Consider the following 17,449-nt stretch of genomic DNA (forward strand, 5'->3'; position numbering starts at 1 on the left):
GCGCTTTTCTTGGTGTAATGCTGTGACTGTAGACAGGTCAAATTTGCTTTGAGGCAGTCCAGGACCACAAAATGTGCCTCCTTGTAAACCTGAAGCAACCCTCTTAGAAAAGAAAACAAAAGAAAACAAAGGAGAGCCTCTACCACACTGTCTCAACTCTCTCCCTGCAAGAACGAAATGGAAAAAGCAAAACCCAAGAGGCAAGAGAGCTATGCCTGAGAGATCCTGGCCTTTAAAAGACCTGGTAATGCCCCAGGTCTGAAGTTCAATTTCTGGCTGCAAAGTTTTCAAAGGAGAGTAACAATTCTGGGCACAGATGGATAAGGAATAAGATAACATTTTGGGTTACTCAGGACACAAGCAAAGACAGAGAAAATCAACTAATCTATTAAAATGCCCCTGGTGCTCTTGATGTCATCCTCTTCTGCAAATCCATGGCACACCATAAATCTCCCCACAGCCTCCCCAGGCGTCAAATGGATCCCTGGTAAAGTGCCCTGTGTCCAGGCTAAGGGAATGAAAAGCACTGGAGAATGCGGGCATCGATCCCGCTACCTCTCACATGCTAAGCGAGCGCTCTACCACTTGAGCTAATTCCCCACCCTGCAGCCTCTCCCCGAGGACCTCTCCCTCCCAGGCACCCAGCCCTGAATCAGGATACACTAAAACCAAAGCCTGGGCTTCCCAATAGCCTCACTCTCCTATCACCAACTCACCCACTCACATTCCTGTTGGAGGTGACCACAGACAACGCCCATGGTCAGAATCAACTTCCAATGGCCTGGGTTCACCTAAAAGTGCCTTGGCCAGTTATCTTCCACAACTTAGGCAAGAGCTCATGGCTGAGCAGTTCATTCTGGGGAACCCCCTGGGCAGGACCAGCAAAAGGCAGCAGTGGCAGTGCAGGATGTGTGCCAGAGGCAAAAGATGACTCCTTCGAGCCGGAGTTGAACCAGCGACCTAAGGATGGCCATGCAAGGGAGCCTACAGTCCTCCGCTCTACCAGCTGAGCTATCGAAGGAAGCATGGAAATGTGCCCAGGGGGACCTCACCCAGCACTTTGCCCAGCCACACTGCCCCATTATGCCTCTATTACCACATCCTCCTTCAAATAGCCTCAGATGAGACATCACAGCTCCTTGCTCAATACTTTAAGCCCATCAGTCATGCAAACCTCAAACAGAAATGCTCCATAACCCCCTTGGACATCATTTTCTTCAAGAGAAGATGGACCCTCCTTAGGGCCATATAGATCTTACCTATATCCTGCTCCATTTTCCCTTCATTCCCTTTCACTGTGCTGTCTTCAGCCCGCTCCTCAAGTATGAGATAAAGGATAGCATTTCCTCTACTCTATAAACTCCTACAAGCATGAAGAGCATGCTTAAGCCGTTTGATTCTCTCCTTCGACACTCTGAACATTCTCATTGTTCTCTCTCATCCATGTAGAGAAGTTCCTCCACTCCATGAGTTTCTTGGTGGCCCTCCACTGAGATTCCTCCATGTCACTGATGTCCTTTATTGTTTATGGCATCACGTACTCCCAAGCATCCTAATGGCCTTTTTTAGGAGGTCACTACACATAGTCCACGTGTGTCTTCTACACAGAGGCACAAAATTGGGCACTGTCACAGCTTTATTTTGCAGGCAGTTAAACATCACACGGCTGATCACTCACGCCCTTCCTCACAGTAGGAGTAAAATTCACAGGGTGAGAAAAAGATGGTTTAATAGGGCAGAAAAGAAATGGAAACTGAAATAACAACAACATTAATAATACCAACAATAATATTAATAACTCTAATATTAATAGAACTAAAATATACAAATCATGTGATGCACAGTACAGTTCCTCTACAGTCAATGAATGATCACAGTGAGTTCTTGAGGAGCAGCTCCCAGACGTCTTTTCCCCTAATTTATATACTGAGTGTGACACCATATGGTATGGAATATTCCTTTGGCCAGTTGAGGTCAACTGTCCTGGCTGTCTCCTCCAAACTCCTTTTGTCCATCAGCCTCCTTGATGATGGAGTGGTGTAAGAAGCTGAAAAGTCCTTGACTTAGGTGAGCACTGCTCAACAAGAACTAAACCATCAAAATATTATCAATATTATTCTCCTCCTTGGTCTAAAACACAGCATTGTACCAGCTGCTAGTAAGAAAATTAACTCAATCCCATCTGAAACCAGGTCAATATTTATGCCTTATTCTATACCATTTATGACATGCCAAGTTCCTACACACTCCAATGTGTCTTTTCTGGTCTTTTTATATACATATGCAGATATCATTCCCTTAGCCTATGGACTATTCCTCTAAAATGTCAGTTGAGTTTATTTAGTCCATGACTTTGGGCTCCTCTTTAATAGTAGCCCTTTGGAGCAGGAGAGATGATGTGTGATGTTAGACTGTTGCATTCTAAAGATAGTTCTGGTTCTATCATTGCTACACTTAGGCTGGTATAATCAAAATTATTTTTTCATAAATAATTAAAACTAAATATTTATTGTAATAATTTTGATATGGCATATAGCAACCATAGCAAACATAGTAAATATTATTATATAGCAATTAATATAATAAAATTTAAATCATTGCCTGTTCTCACATAGAATCAAATCCCCTTGAGGTTTACATCATACTTTTCCATCCTTCTTCATTACTCACCAAGTACACTTAAGTTCTTGATCAAAAGCATCATTGATGGGTTTGCCTTTGCCTGAAGCAGGAATAAACCAACATGTCTTTCACAGCATAATTTCTATGTGCACTACAGGGACTTTTCCCTTTTTTAAAAGTACATCAATGCTTTAATTGTGCAGGGCCAGTTTGACTAGAAGATCTTCTAGTGTTGGCTAACCATTTGACTTTTGCTAAATGTGCATTCCAATGTTAAAATGTCCCAGTGCCCATTGCTCTCAGTGTAGTCTTTAACAGTTAATTTGTCCAATTTTCTGAAGGCTGGTGCATGGTAGGAGGTGTGATGTACCCATTCAATGCCACATTGTTTGAGCCAAATGTCTAAGAGGTTGCTCCTGAAATAAATACCATTGTCTGATTCAGTTCTTTCTGGGTTCATTTTTACCTTATTTCTCAAGGCCCAGGATAGTATTTCAGCCAGCGGCATGAACATGTTTTCAGCCATCTGGTTGTGGGTTCCACCATAGATATTAGTAAAAATTTCTTTAAGCAAAGAGCAGTCAAGCACTGGGACAGGCTGCTCAGGGAAGTGGTTGAGTCACCATCTCTGGAGGTATTTAAAAGATGTGTAAATGTGCATTTAAGGACATGGTTTAGTGGTGGACTTGACAGTGCTGGGTTAATGCTTAGATCTGATGATCTTCAAGGCCTAAATAATTCTACAGTTCTATGAGTGTAAGCACCTGACACTTGCATTGGCACATTTATGGAAATCTGATATCATCAATCTGCCAGACTTCCCTGTGTTTATATTTCAGCCACTGTTGTCCATTAGAGAGAGGCTTTAACTGTCTGGCTTGCTTTATTTCAGGCCATGTTTCACATTCATGGATAATCATGGATAGTGTCCGTGGTTAAGTCCACCCCGCAATCAGGAGGTGATGTATATGTTGTATTTCATCCTTGATGGCCTGAGATATCATGGGCCCATTAAGTTATAATAGTTCACGCCTATGTTACCAGCCCAGATCCACCTTATCCACTTCAATCTTACCATCCTGACTCATCAGCTGGGATTTTTTATGTTACTTGGTGACCTTAGTCTTGGGTACATACTACCTGATGTATTTTTACAACAAAATTCTCTACCTAAGCAGAAATAACCTGCCATAATCCAGCAGTCCAGGTGGGTTTGCCTCTGCTCTGCCAGTTGACCTACTTCCATTTCAATCCCTGCCCCCCCCCCAAGCATTTGCCATCATCTGAGTCTGTATAGCGATGATGTAATGGCCATTTCCCCTTTCAGCAATATCTAAAGCCAGCTGGATAGCTTTCACCAGCAGCTTTCACCTCTGAAAACTGACTAGATTCACCTTGTCATTCAGCAGTTTCTGTGATGTGTATGGGACCCCACACAGAGCAGCTTTCCCACTTTGATATTTTCCCAAAATATGACAGGACTCCCCAGGGCATATTTTCCTTTTCTGGTATTTCATTTACAATGGGGCTTCTTCAGCCCACATCACCTCCTTTTCAGGCAATATTCCAAAATCTTTGCCTTCTGGCCAGTCAACGATCATTTCCAAAATTCCTGGGATTTCCTATTCAAGCGCATTGTATTATCTGTGCGCCTCACTTATTCCACGTAGCATCAGTTGCATGATGTGTGAATGGACACAGAATATCCTGCTGAGCACTGGCAGTCAGGGTGCCAAGAGGAGCTGTGCTTCAATATTAATCATGGCTGAAGCAGCTCAAATTCCTTTATATGATGCCAATATTTCTTTTTCTGTTGGAGTATAGCTGGCCTTGAATCTTCAGTGTACCTGATGCCAAAACCGTAAGAGTCAACTTTGAGCCTTCCCTAGATGCTTTTTGCCAATGGCTTCAAGAAGGACCATTCTCCCTAGCCGCAGCACATTTTCAACATCTTGTCCTGCCCAGAGCAGCATGAGGGCTATTGAATGTGCTATTTCCTTTTCAATTTGTTCAAAGATTTGTCATTGTTCAGGGCCCAAATAAAATAATTCTTCTTCCAAGTTAGTTGATGGAATGGGCTTTGTATCAGACAATACGTTGGAATAAATATTCTCCAAAAACCTCAAATGTCTAATAAAGCTTGTGTTTCTTTTTTGGCAATTGGTGGAGACCTAGATGTTATTTTGTTCATCACCTTCATTGGGATACAATGACATCCATCTTGCTACTTTATTCCTAATAACTGGATCTCCTGTGTAAGCCACTTGACCTTACTTTGATTTATGCCAAAACTGACTTTCAGAAGATTTGATCAATTTTCTTCCCCTTCTCAAAAACTTTATTTGCTGTGTTTCCCCATATGATAATGTCACTAATGTATTGCAGGTGTTCCTGTTCTAGTGCAGTCTGGTTAAGTCCACAGAAAATAGTAGGACTGGATTTCCATCTCTAGGGCAGGTGTACTGGACATTCCTCCAAGTGAAAGCAAATTGTGACCTGCACTCTGCTGCCAAAGGGATTGAGAAAAACATGTTAGTGATATTGATTGTGGCAGGCCACAAACTGCCTTCAGTTCAAATTGAAATTCTAGCTTGTCTGGCATGGCAGCACTTAGCAGCAGCTTGGCTTCATTCAAGGCACTATAATCTACTGTTGGTTTTCACTCTTGATCAGATTTTCCCAGTGGCCATATGAAACTGTTACAAGGTCAGTGAGTGCTGCTGATCCCTGCAGGGCTTTCCAGCTGACGAATCAGCTAATGCATGGAAATCAGGGGGTCTTGGTTGGTGTGATATAGGGATCAGGTGGTTACACCTCATTTACGAGTTCTTCCTCTTCTTCCTCCTCAGCCTGCAGCCACCTCTCTTCCTCCTCTTGTTCTTATAATGGCCCTGCTTTGGAGCAGTCTGCTTTGTCCACTTCTTGCTGCTGACTCTTAGAAGAGGCTCCTTCATCCCTAACTAAAGGAGCTGACTTCTACTTCCACTGTTTCTTCTTGTGAAGATGGTATCGGTACAGGTGGGTTCTTTGGTTCAGATGCAGTGTCTGTCACTGGGACTGGGGTGGCCAAAGTGCCTGACATTTTTTCATCAGATCCAAAGACCTTCCTCTCCCCTTGAGGGTACTGAGCAGTGCTGAAGATGACTTGCCAGGCATGGGCCAGGCCCAGCATGTTGCAGTGATTTGTTTCTCTCTGGAATTACCAGGTTGACAGCATGCTTCTTCCTAATATTTTACTAGTTTTTCAGGATTCTGAACTTGTTTGGGGGTGAAATTCCAAAATATTTGAGATGCCCATTGTCATACATACTTGCCTGTACTATCCCACACATCCTGCCACTATGCATGCTCAGGATCAGGGCAGTTATCTGGGTGGTATCCTTAAATAGTTGTTTAAGCCTAAACAAGGCCTGAAACATAATCAGGAGACATAGCAATAAGAACATTCTGGTTTGAACATCCTGACTATATTCAGAATTCTCAAGAGCTATTGTAATTATCCTAGAGGGGAAGGGGAAGATATGGGAAGTGTATTGCCTTCCTCCTAGAGCCCACAGATTGGCTCTAGGAGGAAAGATAAAGGATGTAATTAGGAATGGTTTCCAATAGATGGCTCTAGAAGTATGGAGAAGATAACAATACTCGATTACAAATAGATTAGCCTCGTGGCAATCAGTTTTATCATGTCGTAAGCCAGTGTTACAAAGTACGACAACATGATAACCTTAGCCCAGCCCCCAGAGGTGATAAACAGCACAATAGGAAACATACAGAGCAAGTAAGATGTTACGTAACACAACCCCAAGAACAGAAAACAACTCTGAGAGTAAATAAATCAACATCAGGATTAGCTACTATTAAACTAATACAATGAATGCTTACAAGAAATTTGTTATAACATACTCTAGTCAAATTTGTCATTATTTCAACCCTTCAAGCCCCATGCTGGGCACCAAAAAGGGTTCTTGTGGTTTAACCCAGCAGGCAGTTAAACTCTACACAACTGCTCACACACCCTACCCCCAAGAGGGTTTTTTGGAGAGAACTGGGAGAAAAAAAGCAAAATTTGTCGATTGAGAAAAAGACAGGTTGAAAGGACAGAAAAGGAAGGGGGAAATATCAACAATAATAACAATTACAATAGCAATAACAGACTTAGATTATATAAAATAAGTGATGTACAACACAATTGCTCAATACCTGCAGAACAATACCCAGATAGCCAATTTATAAGCAGTGGCCCCCAGCCATCTTTCTCCCTAGTATATACTGAGCCTGATGTCATGTGGTGTGGAATATTCCTTTTGCCAGCTGGGGTCACCTGTCCCAGCTGCCTTTCCTCTCAGTTTCTTGTGCCCTCCAGTCTCCTTGCTCATGGGAATGGTTCAAGAAGCTGAAAAATCCTTGGCTTTGCATAAACTCTGCTTACCAAGAATTATAACAGCAGTGTATAACCAACAGTATTCACACTCTGAATCCAAAACACAGATACTAGGAAGAAAGTTAACTCAATTGTAGCCAAAACCTATATAAACCTATATATAACAAGTACACTATTGTAAATGGCCTCTATTCAGTGAAGAGGAAAGTTAGCTAATACCTTCCCTCAATCCGAAGACCTTGCTACTCTTACAGAAGTCCTGGATGTTGTCCTCTACTGTGCTTCACAGGCTTGCTTCCCAGGTTTCCTTATCCTTCAAAGGACAGGGGAACCCCACCAAAGTGCCCTGTGCCCCAGCAAAGGGGATGAAAAGCACTGGAGAATGCGGGCATCGATCCCGCTACCTCTCACATGCTAAGCGAGCGCTCTACCACTTGAGCTAATTCCCCACCCTGCAGCCTCTCCCCGAGGTCCTCTCCCTCGCAGGCACCCAGCCCTGAACCAGGATGCCCTACACCCAAAGCCTGGGCCTCTCACTGGCCTCACTCTCCTACCACCAATTCATCCACTCACATTCCTGCTGCTGGAGGTGACTGCAGAAAACCCCCATGGCCAGAATCACCATGCCCTGACCAAGGGTTCACCAAAATTGCCTTGGCCAGTTATCTTCCACAACTTAGGCAAGAGCTCATGGCTGGACAGCTCATTCTGGGGAACCCCCTGGGCAGGACCAGCAAAAGGCAGCAGTGGCAGTGCAGGATGTGTGGCAGAGGCAAAAGATAACTCCTTCGAGCTGGAGTTGAACCAGTGACCCAAGGATGGCCATGCAAGGAGAGCCTACAGTCCTCCGCTCTACCAGCTGAGCTATCGAAAGAAGCATGGGAACATGCCCAGGGGAAGGTTCTCCAGCACACACTCAGACAGCATTTTTTGCCCAGCCACACTGCCCCATTAGGGCTCTATTACCACATCCTCCTTCAAACAGCCTCAGCTGAGACATCACAGAACCTTGCTCAACATTTTAGCCCATCAGCCATGCAAGCCACAAACAGAAATGCTCCTTGGACATCATTTTCTTCATGAGAAAATGGACTCTTCTCATGGTCATGAAGAGCTCACCCATGTCCTGCTACATCTTCCCTTGTTCCCTTTCACTGGGCTGTCTTTTGCCCTCTGCCCAAGTAGATGAGCATTCTACTCTGAAACTTCCTCTAAGTCAAAAGGTCATGTGTAAGTCCTCTGAACCTCTCTTTCTCTAGGCTAAACATATCCACTCTCTTCAGCCCATCCACACACAACCTTTCCACTCCTTGATATTGCTGATCACCCTTCAGAGGTTCCTGTCTTTGACTATTTTTCTGCACAGAAGATCTCAAAACAAGACCAAATAATTTAGATGACATTTGATGTCTATCAAGCAAAGACAGAGAAACCTCTCTTATGCCTACTGTACTCTCACGCCTACTGTTATAAATAAGAGTAGTTATGTCATAACTACTCTTATGCAGACCTGGATGTCATCCTACTCTTTGCAATCTGGGTGTACTACAAGCACCCACAGTCCCTGTCAAAGGCCCCTGTGTCACGGCAAATGGAATGAAAAGCACTGGAGAATGCGGGCATCGATCCCACTACCTCTCACATGCTAAGCGAGCGCTCTACCATTTGAGCTAATTCCCCACCCTGCAGCCTCTGACTGGGTCCTCTCCCCTCCCAGACACCCAGCCCTGAACCAGGATACAATAAAACCAAAGCCTGGGCTTCCCATTCAATCACTCTCATACCACCAACTCACTCACTCACTTTCCTGCTGGAGGTGACCACAGACAACCCCCATGGTCAGAATCAATTTCCAATGGCCTGGGTTCACCTAAAAGTGCCTTGGCCAGTTATCTTCCACAACTTAGGCAAGAGCTCATGGCTGGACAGTTCATTCTGGAGAACCCCCTGGGCAGGACCAGCAAAAGGCAGCAGTGGCAGTGCAGGATGTGTGCCAGAGGCAAAAGATGACTCCTTCGAGCCGGAGTTGAACCAGCGACCTAAGGATGGCCATGCAAGGGAGCCTACAGTCCTCCGCTCTACCAGCTGAGCTATCGAAGGAAGCATATCATTTTGATACCTCAGACATTAATTTTACACTCATCCAATCATTCCAGTCTCACACCACTCCCTTGTATTTACAGTCTCACACCACTTCCTTGTATTTATATGACCCTCCTCTGCAGGAAATAAGAAAGACTTGACTTATTTCACATTACTTCTCAAGCCTACAACCCCTGGCCAGGACAGACACAGCCATGGTGGCTCACTTGAAGCAGTCATCCAGAACAGAAAGCACTACCACCATGACAAGGGAGGGATAGCTGCGAACAAGGAAGTCACTGCAGAGATCAGAGTGATAATCATGTCCAGTGACTGACAGGCAGGTCCAGACTGTGAAGCCAGGGCTTAAGTCAATGCAGGACATTCATCTGCACATCAGGTTTGAATCCAAGGTCTGTGTGCCTTGATAGTGCTATGGCTGTGGCCATTACTGAGCTAGGGACCAGAACTCCTGCTTTTTAACATAGGAAAAATTGAAGGTGGGACGTGAACATAAAGGAACTCCTGTGCTGATGGTTGGAGGTGGAAACCCCACATGAGGCCAGTGAGGGCCATTCAGGCCTATTCAAGCACTTAATGCCCACAGAAGATATAATGGTCACCATGTGAAAGAACCAGCAGCCCTCCACTATACCAGCAGATACCAATAGACTATCAGGGTCGTCTTTCTGCTCTGCCTCCATGATTGTGTTCTCAAAGCCATTCGTTTCAATGAGTCCTGAGGGCATCTCTATGTCTACCTTCTCCTCCAAGCAGCCCTTGAGGACGGATCTCATAATCTTGCTCAAGACTTCAGCCAGGCAGATCATGCCAACTTCCAAGCATGGAGACTGCACAGCACTCCAGGACAACATTCTTCTCCCACCTGGCTGACCTGAAGAGTTGTCAGCTCCTGAGAAGTTGGTCCTGGACCATTTGTTCTGAGATAGCCATAAAAAGTCAAATCCCTAGAGGGCAGTCCTGGAGACAAGTAACAATCAGGACACCTTTGGGATAAATTAAGGCAAAACAATGCCAAATGATTGATTATAAAATTTCATTTATGGCAGCAGCAATTTAAACTTTATTATAAGTTCAATAAGCTTAAATCTTACAATAAGTTGAATGGCCCATGGCAGCAATGACCTAAACCTTTCTGAACAGCCCAAGGGAGCAGCAATTTAAACTTTTAAGAAGAGAAAGAAAGAAAGAAAGAAAGAAAGAAAGAAAGAAAGAAAAGAAAAAGAAAAAGAAAAAGAAAAAGAAAAAGAAAAAGAAAAAGAAAAAGAAAAAGAAAAAGAAAAAGAAAAAGAAAAAGAAAAAGAAAAAGAAAAAGAAAAAGAAAAAGAAAAAGAAAAAGAAAAAGAAAAAGAAAAAGAAAAAGAAAAAGAAGAAGATAAACATAGAGGAAAAGATCTGGATCACCCACTAGAGTTCCAGTGCTGTCCCTGGTCTTGTTCCTTTGGATGGTGATTGCACACCCCACCCATCTCAGTTGTGCTATTTATAACCTAGCCTTCATGCATGCACATTTTGTAATTTTCAGACTTTTCAGAAGGAGATTGGAGGGAGACTCATGGTTTTGATTGCATTCACAGATGTCAGAGAGACAAGTGCAATGCTGTCTCATACCTGGTTTTGGAGATAGTTACCCAAAGTAAGGAAGCTGATCCAAGGAAAGTGTTATCCTGCATCGAAAGATGCTCTTTTCTAACTGCACCTTATCTGGTCGGCATGGAAACAGTCCTTTCCTCTGCTACCAAGTGTTTCAGATATTACCTCTTTTTAGGTTTTCGTTCTCTCATTAAAAAGAAAAAAATGGAACCTCTGCTGCTACAATTGTGGCCTGTTGTTTTTCTTTCCTCCTTTGATCACCACTGTAAAAGGCCTAACTGCTGAATTAATTACCTCCTGATAGGCATTTTGATAAGTGCTTGCTTATCTCCCACACAGCCCTTTCTTCTTCAGGAACTGCATGAGGCCACATTCAACAGCCTCTCTTCAAAGGGCAAGTGCACCGTTTTCAAGTGTTTTGGAGGCATTACTCTGAGCTCTTTGCACTTGGTCGATGTCTGTCTTATACATGGAGGCCCGCGGATGGGCTCAGTATTCTGGATCCTTTCCGTCATACTCGGAACAAAGTGAGAGAATCCGTTAGTTCAATTTGCAGCCCATGTTGCCATAGTCATAGTCCTAGATGCTGTTCTCTTTGCAGCACAGGTCCAGGCAAAGAGAATGAAAAGCACTGGAGAATGCGGGCATCGATCCCGCTACCTCTCACATGCTAAGCGAGCGCTCTACCACTTGAGCTAATTCCCCACCCCGGGGCTTCTGACCGAGATCTCCTCCCCTCCCAGGCACCCAGCCCTGACCCAGCCCTGCCCTGCACCCAAAGCCTGAGCTCCCCTAAACAACTTCACTTTCACACTACCAGCCACCTGCCCACTTACCTGCTGGAGGTGACTGCAGTCAAATCCAGGGCTCAGAAGGACTGTCTCACAAAGTGTTCACCCAAAAATGGCATTTTTGGATAGATGGATGGATGGCTCATCCAAGGTCAGACAATGGCTCATGGCTGGGAAGCTCATTCTGGGGAACCAGGAAAAGGCATCAGTGGCAGTGCAGGATGTGTGGCAGAGGCAACAGATGACTCCTTCAAGCCAGAGTTGAACCAGTGACCTAAGGATGGCCATGCAAGGGAGCCTACAGTCCTCCGCTCTACCAGCTGAGCTATCGAAGGAAACATGGGAATATGCCCAGGGGACCTCACCCAGCACTTTGCCCAGCCACACTGCCCCATTATGCCTCTATTACCACATCCTCCTTCAAACAGCCTCAGATGAGACGTCACAGAACCTTGTTCAACCCATCAGTCATGCAAACCACAGAAATGCTCCATAAGCTCCTTGGACATCATCTTCTACAGATGGACTCTTCTTACGGCCATACAGATCTTACCTATATCCTGCTCCATTTTCCCTTCATTCCCTTTCACTGTGCTGTCTTAAGTCCTCTGCTCAAGCTTAAAATAACCCCAAAATGACAGCCATTCCTCAGTTCAGTAACAGAGTACTGGAACATCACATGTAAGTCCTCTGAACATCTCTTTCTGCAAACTGAAAGCACCTAATCTCCTCAGCCTATCTTTTAAGAGAATTCCTTGAGATTCTTAGTAGCCCTCCAGAGGTTGCTCTATACCATTAATGTTCTTTTCTTTGCTTAATACTTGAGAACTGTCAAGCAAAGAGGTAGAAGATCAAGTTTTCTGCCAAGCCGCCCATAGTTCTCTTGATACAACTTTGGATGTCATCCTTCTCTGTAAATCTAGGGCACACCATATATCTCCCCACAGCCCTTAGAGAATAGATGGATCCCTGGCAAAGTGCCCTGTGTCCAGACAATGGGGATGAAAAGCACTGGAGAATGCGGGCATCGATCCCACTACCTCTCACATGCTAAGCGAGCGCTCTACCACTTGAGCTAATTCCCCACCCTGCAGCCTCTCCCCGAGGTCCTCTCCCCTCCCAGGCACCCAGCCCTGAACCAGGATACAATAAAACCAAAGCCTGGGCTTCCCAATAGCCTCACTCTCATACCATCAACTCACCCACTCCCTTTCCTGCTGGAGATGACTGCATGCCCCATAGTCAGAATCAACTTCCCATGGCCTGGGTTCACCTAAAAGTGCCTTGGCCAGTTATCTTCCACAACTTGGGCAAGAGCTCATGGCTGGGCAGCTCATTCTGGGGAACCCCCTGGGCAGGACCAGCAAAAGGCAGCAGTGGCAGTGCAGGATGTGTGGCAGAGGCAAAAGACGACTCCTTCAAGCCAGAGTTGAACCAGTGACCTAAGGATAGCCATGCAAGGGAGCCTACCGTCCTCCGCTCTACCAGCTGAGCTATCGAAGGAAGCATTGCAACCTTTTGCTCACATTTTCTCATGTTTCATAGTGTTGTCATATGTGACCCTATAGAACATATTTTCCTGCCTTCAAAATATTGCTATCTTCATTCAAAAGCACCTCCATCAGACCCACCCCGGTGTCAGTGTCTGGCCTGATCTCACTTTTCAGCCTAAGCCTCCCACTGACAGAGGTCTTGAGTTTATTTCACTGACTTCATTTCCACAAGTGTGCCTTATCCATCTAAGGCACACTTATCCATCTTGTGGGATAGCTGTTACTCTGTTGTCAGTTTTCTCTCCCAAACTTGCTTGCTGCTGTGCAGGGCTGCAGTGGGCAGTGATCCTAAGATGGTAAAGGAGAAGGCCATTCACAATGAGAAAAATATGGATGGACATAAACCCATGGGTTTGGCATAGGAAGGAGCCTACAAACTCCTTTTTCATTTCACTCTACCTTTTTGTCGTCTTCTTTTTTAGTCATAATGAGTCCTGTTTATTACATAACTGGGAATATCACTTTTCCAGGGACCCACAGGTACCCACAGTAATCATGTAGCTAGTACTTTGTGTTATGTCACATAGTTTTTCTCCTCACTTTTATTGTTTCTTGGGTTGGACCTAACAGAGTCCATTGTCTCACTTGTATGAATTGCATGGATAATATCTAGATCTTTTTCCCATTGTTAAATCATGTCTAATCAATATATTTATTTCAGTGTGCAGAGAATTGCTTTGGTAATGTACTCTTTTTAGTGAGAACATTTGTTCCAAAATCAAAATAAAAACATAGATTATCTTTTGTTAGTTGCTGAAAGTAATCCTAATTAGTAGTCTAAAACAATACTAGGCAAAGTGACAGTGCAACTAATGTGTTTCATCTTTTTAAAAATGCATTCTGTTCAAATTCTTATTTTTTATAAGGTTGTTTGGGATGTAGGTCAGACCAAAGATGTCTTTGAGTCTCTGGGAAAAGAAAGAAAGGCTGGAAATTGATTGTCCAATGCCTGCAAACATACATGGGTTTTCAAAAGTAATACTTCTTTTTCTTTTCCTTTTTTTTCTCTTTTTTTTTTTTTTTTTTGTCCTTTTTTTTTTCTTCCCTTTTTCCTTATTGTTCAGGCTTGTTTTCAGGTAAGAAAAGGGATAGATTGCATAATTTACTTAAATGCTTGGATGACACATAATGTCATTAGTCATGCAAGACTTAGCTTGTCTTTTCAGTTCTCATATTTAATTTTTTATTGTGTTTAGGCCACATGTTAAACATGATCAAAACTCTGTTTCAGGTGCAATATGCACAGTATATTAAATATGACTGAACATGAACCCATTCATGCTAGAAACATGTTTAAGGAGTTGTTTATGACCTATGATTCTGTGACTTGAATTCTACAGAATTGAAGAGATAGTTGGCAGAAGCTGTTCCCAGGTTCATATCAGTCTTGATATTGGCAGAATGTCTTCCCGGCAGGAACTGTCATCAGGAACAAAGCAGTTACTTTTTACTGGAGGAGTAACCTGTACTGGGACTCCAGAAGGAAATCAAGTAGGATTCCACTCTGAGATTGAATTTGCTAGAGGAAGTGTAGGCACACTGCCTTCACACCACAAATACTATTTTTGGTCATAGAAGTTATGGCTAGCTCTCAAAATATTTGGAGAGAATATTTACAAAATGAAATATATCTTGGCTGTGATTGAATCAACTCAAAGCACTACTAAATCACTTTTGAGCCACTAGAGGTCAGCACTAGTCATTAAATAAATGTCCTGGAGACTGCAAGTTCTTTATAGGGAGCAGTGATTTTTGAAAATACGTACTTCTGTCTGTGCTTGTTTTGCAAGTGTATGTGAGTTCATACTACCAGTGCCTCAAGATGGTCGGAAGCAAACCCCTTCTTCTCGATGCTGTGCTTCCCCAGTGCTGTGAGCCAGGAGTTACACACCGTACTTTTCAAGCTGTACATGTCCTCAAATGCCATAGTGCTGAGTACAGTCAGGGGGGAAAAAGCACTGTCAAACCCTGTTCTAGTTTTGGCTTCCAATGACATAAGCAGCCCAAACTAGTTGAGACTGCTCCACTCTCACGCCACGCAGAGATTACTGTATTTATCTCTGGGCACCCCAAGATAAGAAGAAGGGCATGGGCCTGCTGGAGCAAGTCCAGAGAAGGGACACGAGGATGATCAGAGAGATGGAGACAGGCTGAGAGAGTTGGTATTGTTTGGCCTGGACAAGAGAAGGCTCCAGGGAGACCTTAGAGCACCTTCCAATACCTAAAGTGGTCCTGCAAGAGAGCTGGAAAGGAACTTTTTACCAGGGCATGAAGTGATAGGACAAGGGGCAATGGATTTAAACTAAAAAGGAGTATATTTAGAATAAATATTAGGAAGAAATTCTTTACTGTCAGGGTCATGAGGCATTGAAACAGCTTGCTCAGGAAAGCTGTAGATGCCCCATCCCTGGAAGTCTTCAAGGCCAAGCTGGATGGGGCTTTGAACAACCTGGTCTAGTGGAAGTTGTCCACGCCCATGGTGGGAGGGCATACCTAGATGATCTTTAAGATTCCTTCCAACCCTAACCACTCCACGATCCTATGAAAATAACCATTTTATGATGGTTCTTATGATGATCCTATGATAATCCCCTTTTAATACATTAAGGATTGTCTCAGAAGTGCAGCAATGGGGAATTAGGCCAAAAGACAGGCCCTAGAAACCGGGATTAAGTCATTATGCTTTTCTGCCTTGTGCTTCAAAAAGATGCTTCCCTTCTATTGCAACTCCTAACTGTGTTCTCCACCATCACTGTCTGAGCTTCTGCAAACACAGACACTGTTTACAACATTTTAATGTAGCTACTATTGATAGGCAATTGAAGACAGAATTTCCTTTGCTATAAAGAAAATAATGTTGCCTGGATAAGCAGTGTGATCATCATGTTTTTAAACAACCTTTAAAAAATCTTTATCTCTGCTAAAACCTGCTAAATGATGTAAATGAGTTGGCAGTCATAATGCAACAAATGCCTGTGATTTATTATCATGTTGCAATCTGTGCTTTCATCATATATCACTGTCTACTTTAACACAGTAGCTGACTAGGTATCAATACACAAAGTTCATTCTCAGTGTGATAGGCACATCTCTTTCATCAAAACTCATGTTTGGTTCCTTTGTGTCACTTTTCTTCCACTGAGTACATCAGAGCTGGAAAAAAGAAGGCTGAATGCACAGTTCAGAATTATTATAACTCTCTGAAAAAGTTTTTGTAATTTTTTCTATCTGTATGCATGCACACATACAGATGACTTATTTTCCCTCATTTTTTTGTGTCTCATATTTAAGAAAATTGGCTCTGAAATACCATCCTGACAAGAATCCAGACAATCCAGAGGCTGCAGAAAAATTTAAAGAGATCAACAATGCTCATGCAACCCTGACTGATCTGTCCAAGAGAAATATATATGACAAGTATGGATCATTAGGGCTCTATGTGGCGGAACAGTTTGGTGAGGAAAATGTTAACACCTACTTCATGCTCTCAAGCTGGTGGGCTAAGGTAAGCTGTTGTTTTCTTTTGGAAATCAAATGTTACAATGCACACTGACAATTACAGACACAAGGAACTCGCTGAAAAGCATGATCTCTCTACAGGCCTAAGAAATATTATGATCTGACTCTAAACTAAAAACTTAATAAAACAATATTATCTGGAAAATTGACAGTGGCAGAATGTAACATAAGCTCAGACCAGCACTAATATAGAAAATTTTGTCTTTTTTTAAACCTGATATATAATTATAGTACATGTTTTGTAACACTTTCAGACATTAATTAGATTTGAATCTAGTGCTCCAGGTTAATTTTGACTTTCTTTTCTATAATGACTAAATAAATGTGACTCATTATTCAAACACAAGTAGTCCCATTTATGTGACAACCAATTAATAAATTACTACAGTACAAATTTAGCTGTCTTTATTGCTATATATAGCACACATCATAAGTAAGCAATAATAATACATAACACTGTGATTATGGCATTGTATATGTGCCCTGGTGACAAAGCAAGAGAAAGGAACTCAAAGAAAAGGTTAGAAGAGTGGAATGGAGGAAGAGAGTAGGACAGGAAGAGAATGATACATCAAAACCCTGCAAATTGCTCAAGAAGAATCACATAATGGGCTGTTCTAGTCATGAAGGAGTTGGGTTCATTTGTTCCCTTATCACAGTAGTGTCTTATGATGTTTGCATATATCAAATTCAAGTGTTTCTGCAAATACTGAAATGTTACAGATATGCAACAAAATCCATGCAGCCCCCACCTGTTTCCAGCCACAGAAGGACAGGAAAGCACTCTGCTGGACTGAGCTGGAATACATAGGAAGGTGATCTGTACTGTTTAAAGCAAGCACACTATGACAGTTTTTATCTGAGAACTGTGGAACACAGATTTCTTT

At 43.1% G+C, this 17,449-nt stretch overlaps 1 protein-coding gene across 6 annotated transcripts in view; it reads left to right on the forward strand.

Moving 5' to 3' along the window:
• The window catches only part of DNAJC5B (DnaJ heat shock protein family (Hsp40) member C5 beta), a 44,948-nt gene that overhangs the window by 15,177 nt on the left and 12,322 nt on the right, over positions 1-17,449 (forward strand). For all 6 annotated transcript variants that reach the window (XM_083854712.1, XM_083854713.1, XM_083854714.1 and 3 more), the window contains exon 4: positions 16,335-16,548. In XM_083854712.1, coding sequence (XP_083710838.1) covers positions 16,335-16,548 — 214 coding nt within the window. The remainder of the gene's footprint in view (positions 1-16,334; positions 16,549-17,449) is intronic.

The sequence above is a fragment of the Zosterops lateralis genome (genome assembly GCF_965231275.1).
Source record: "Zosterops lateralis genome assembly, chromosome: 1".
NCBI classification, from domain to species: Eukaryota; Metazoa; Chordata; class Aves; order Passeriformes; family Zosteropidae; genus Zosterops; species Zosterops lateralis.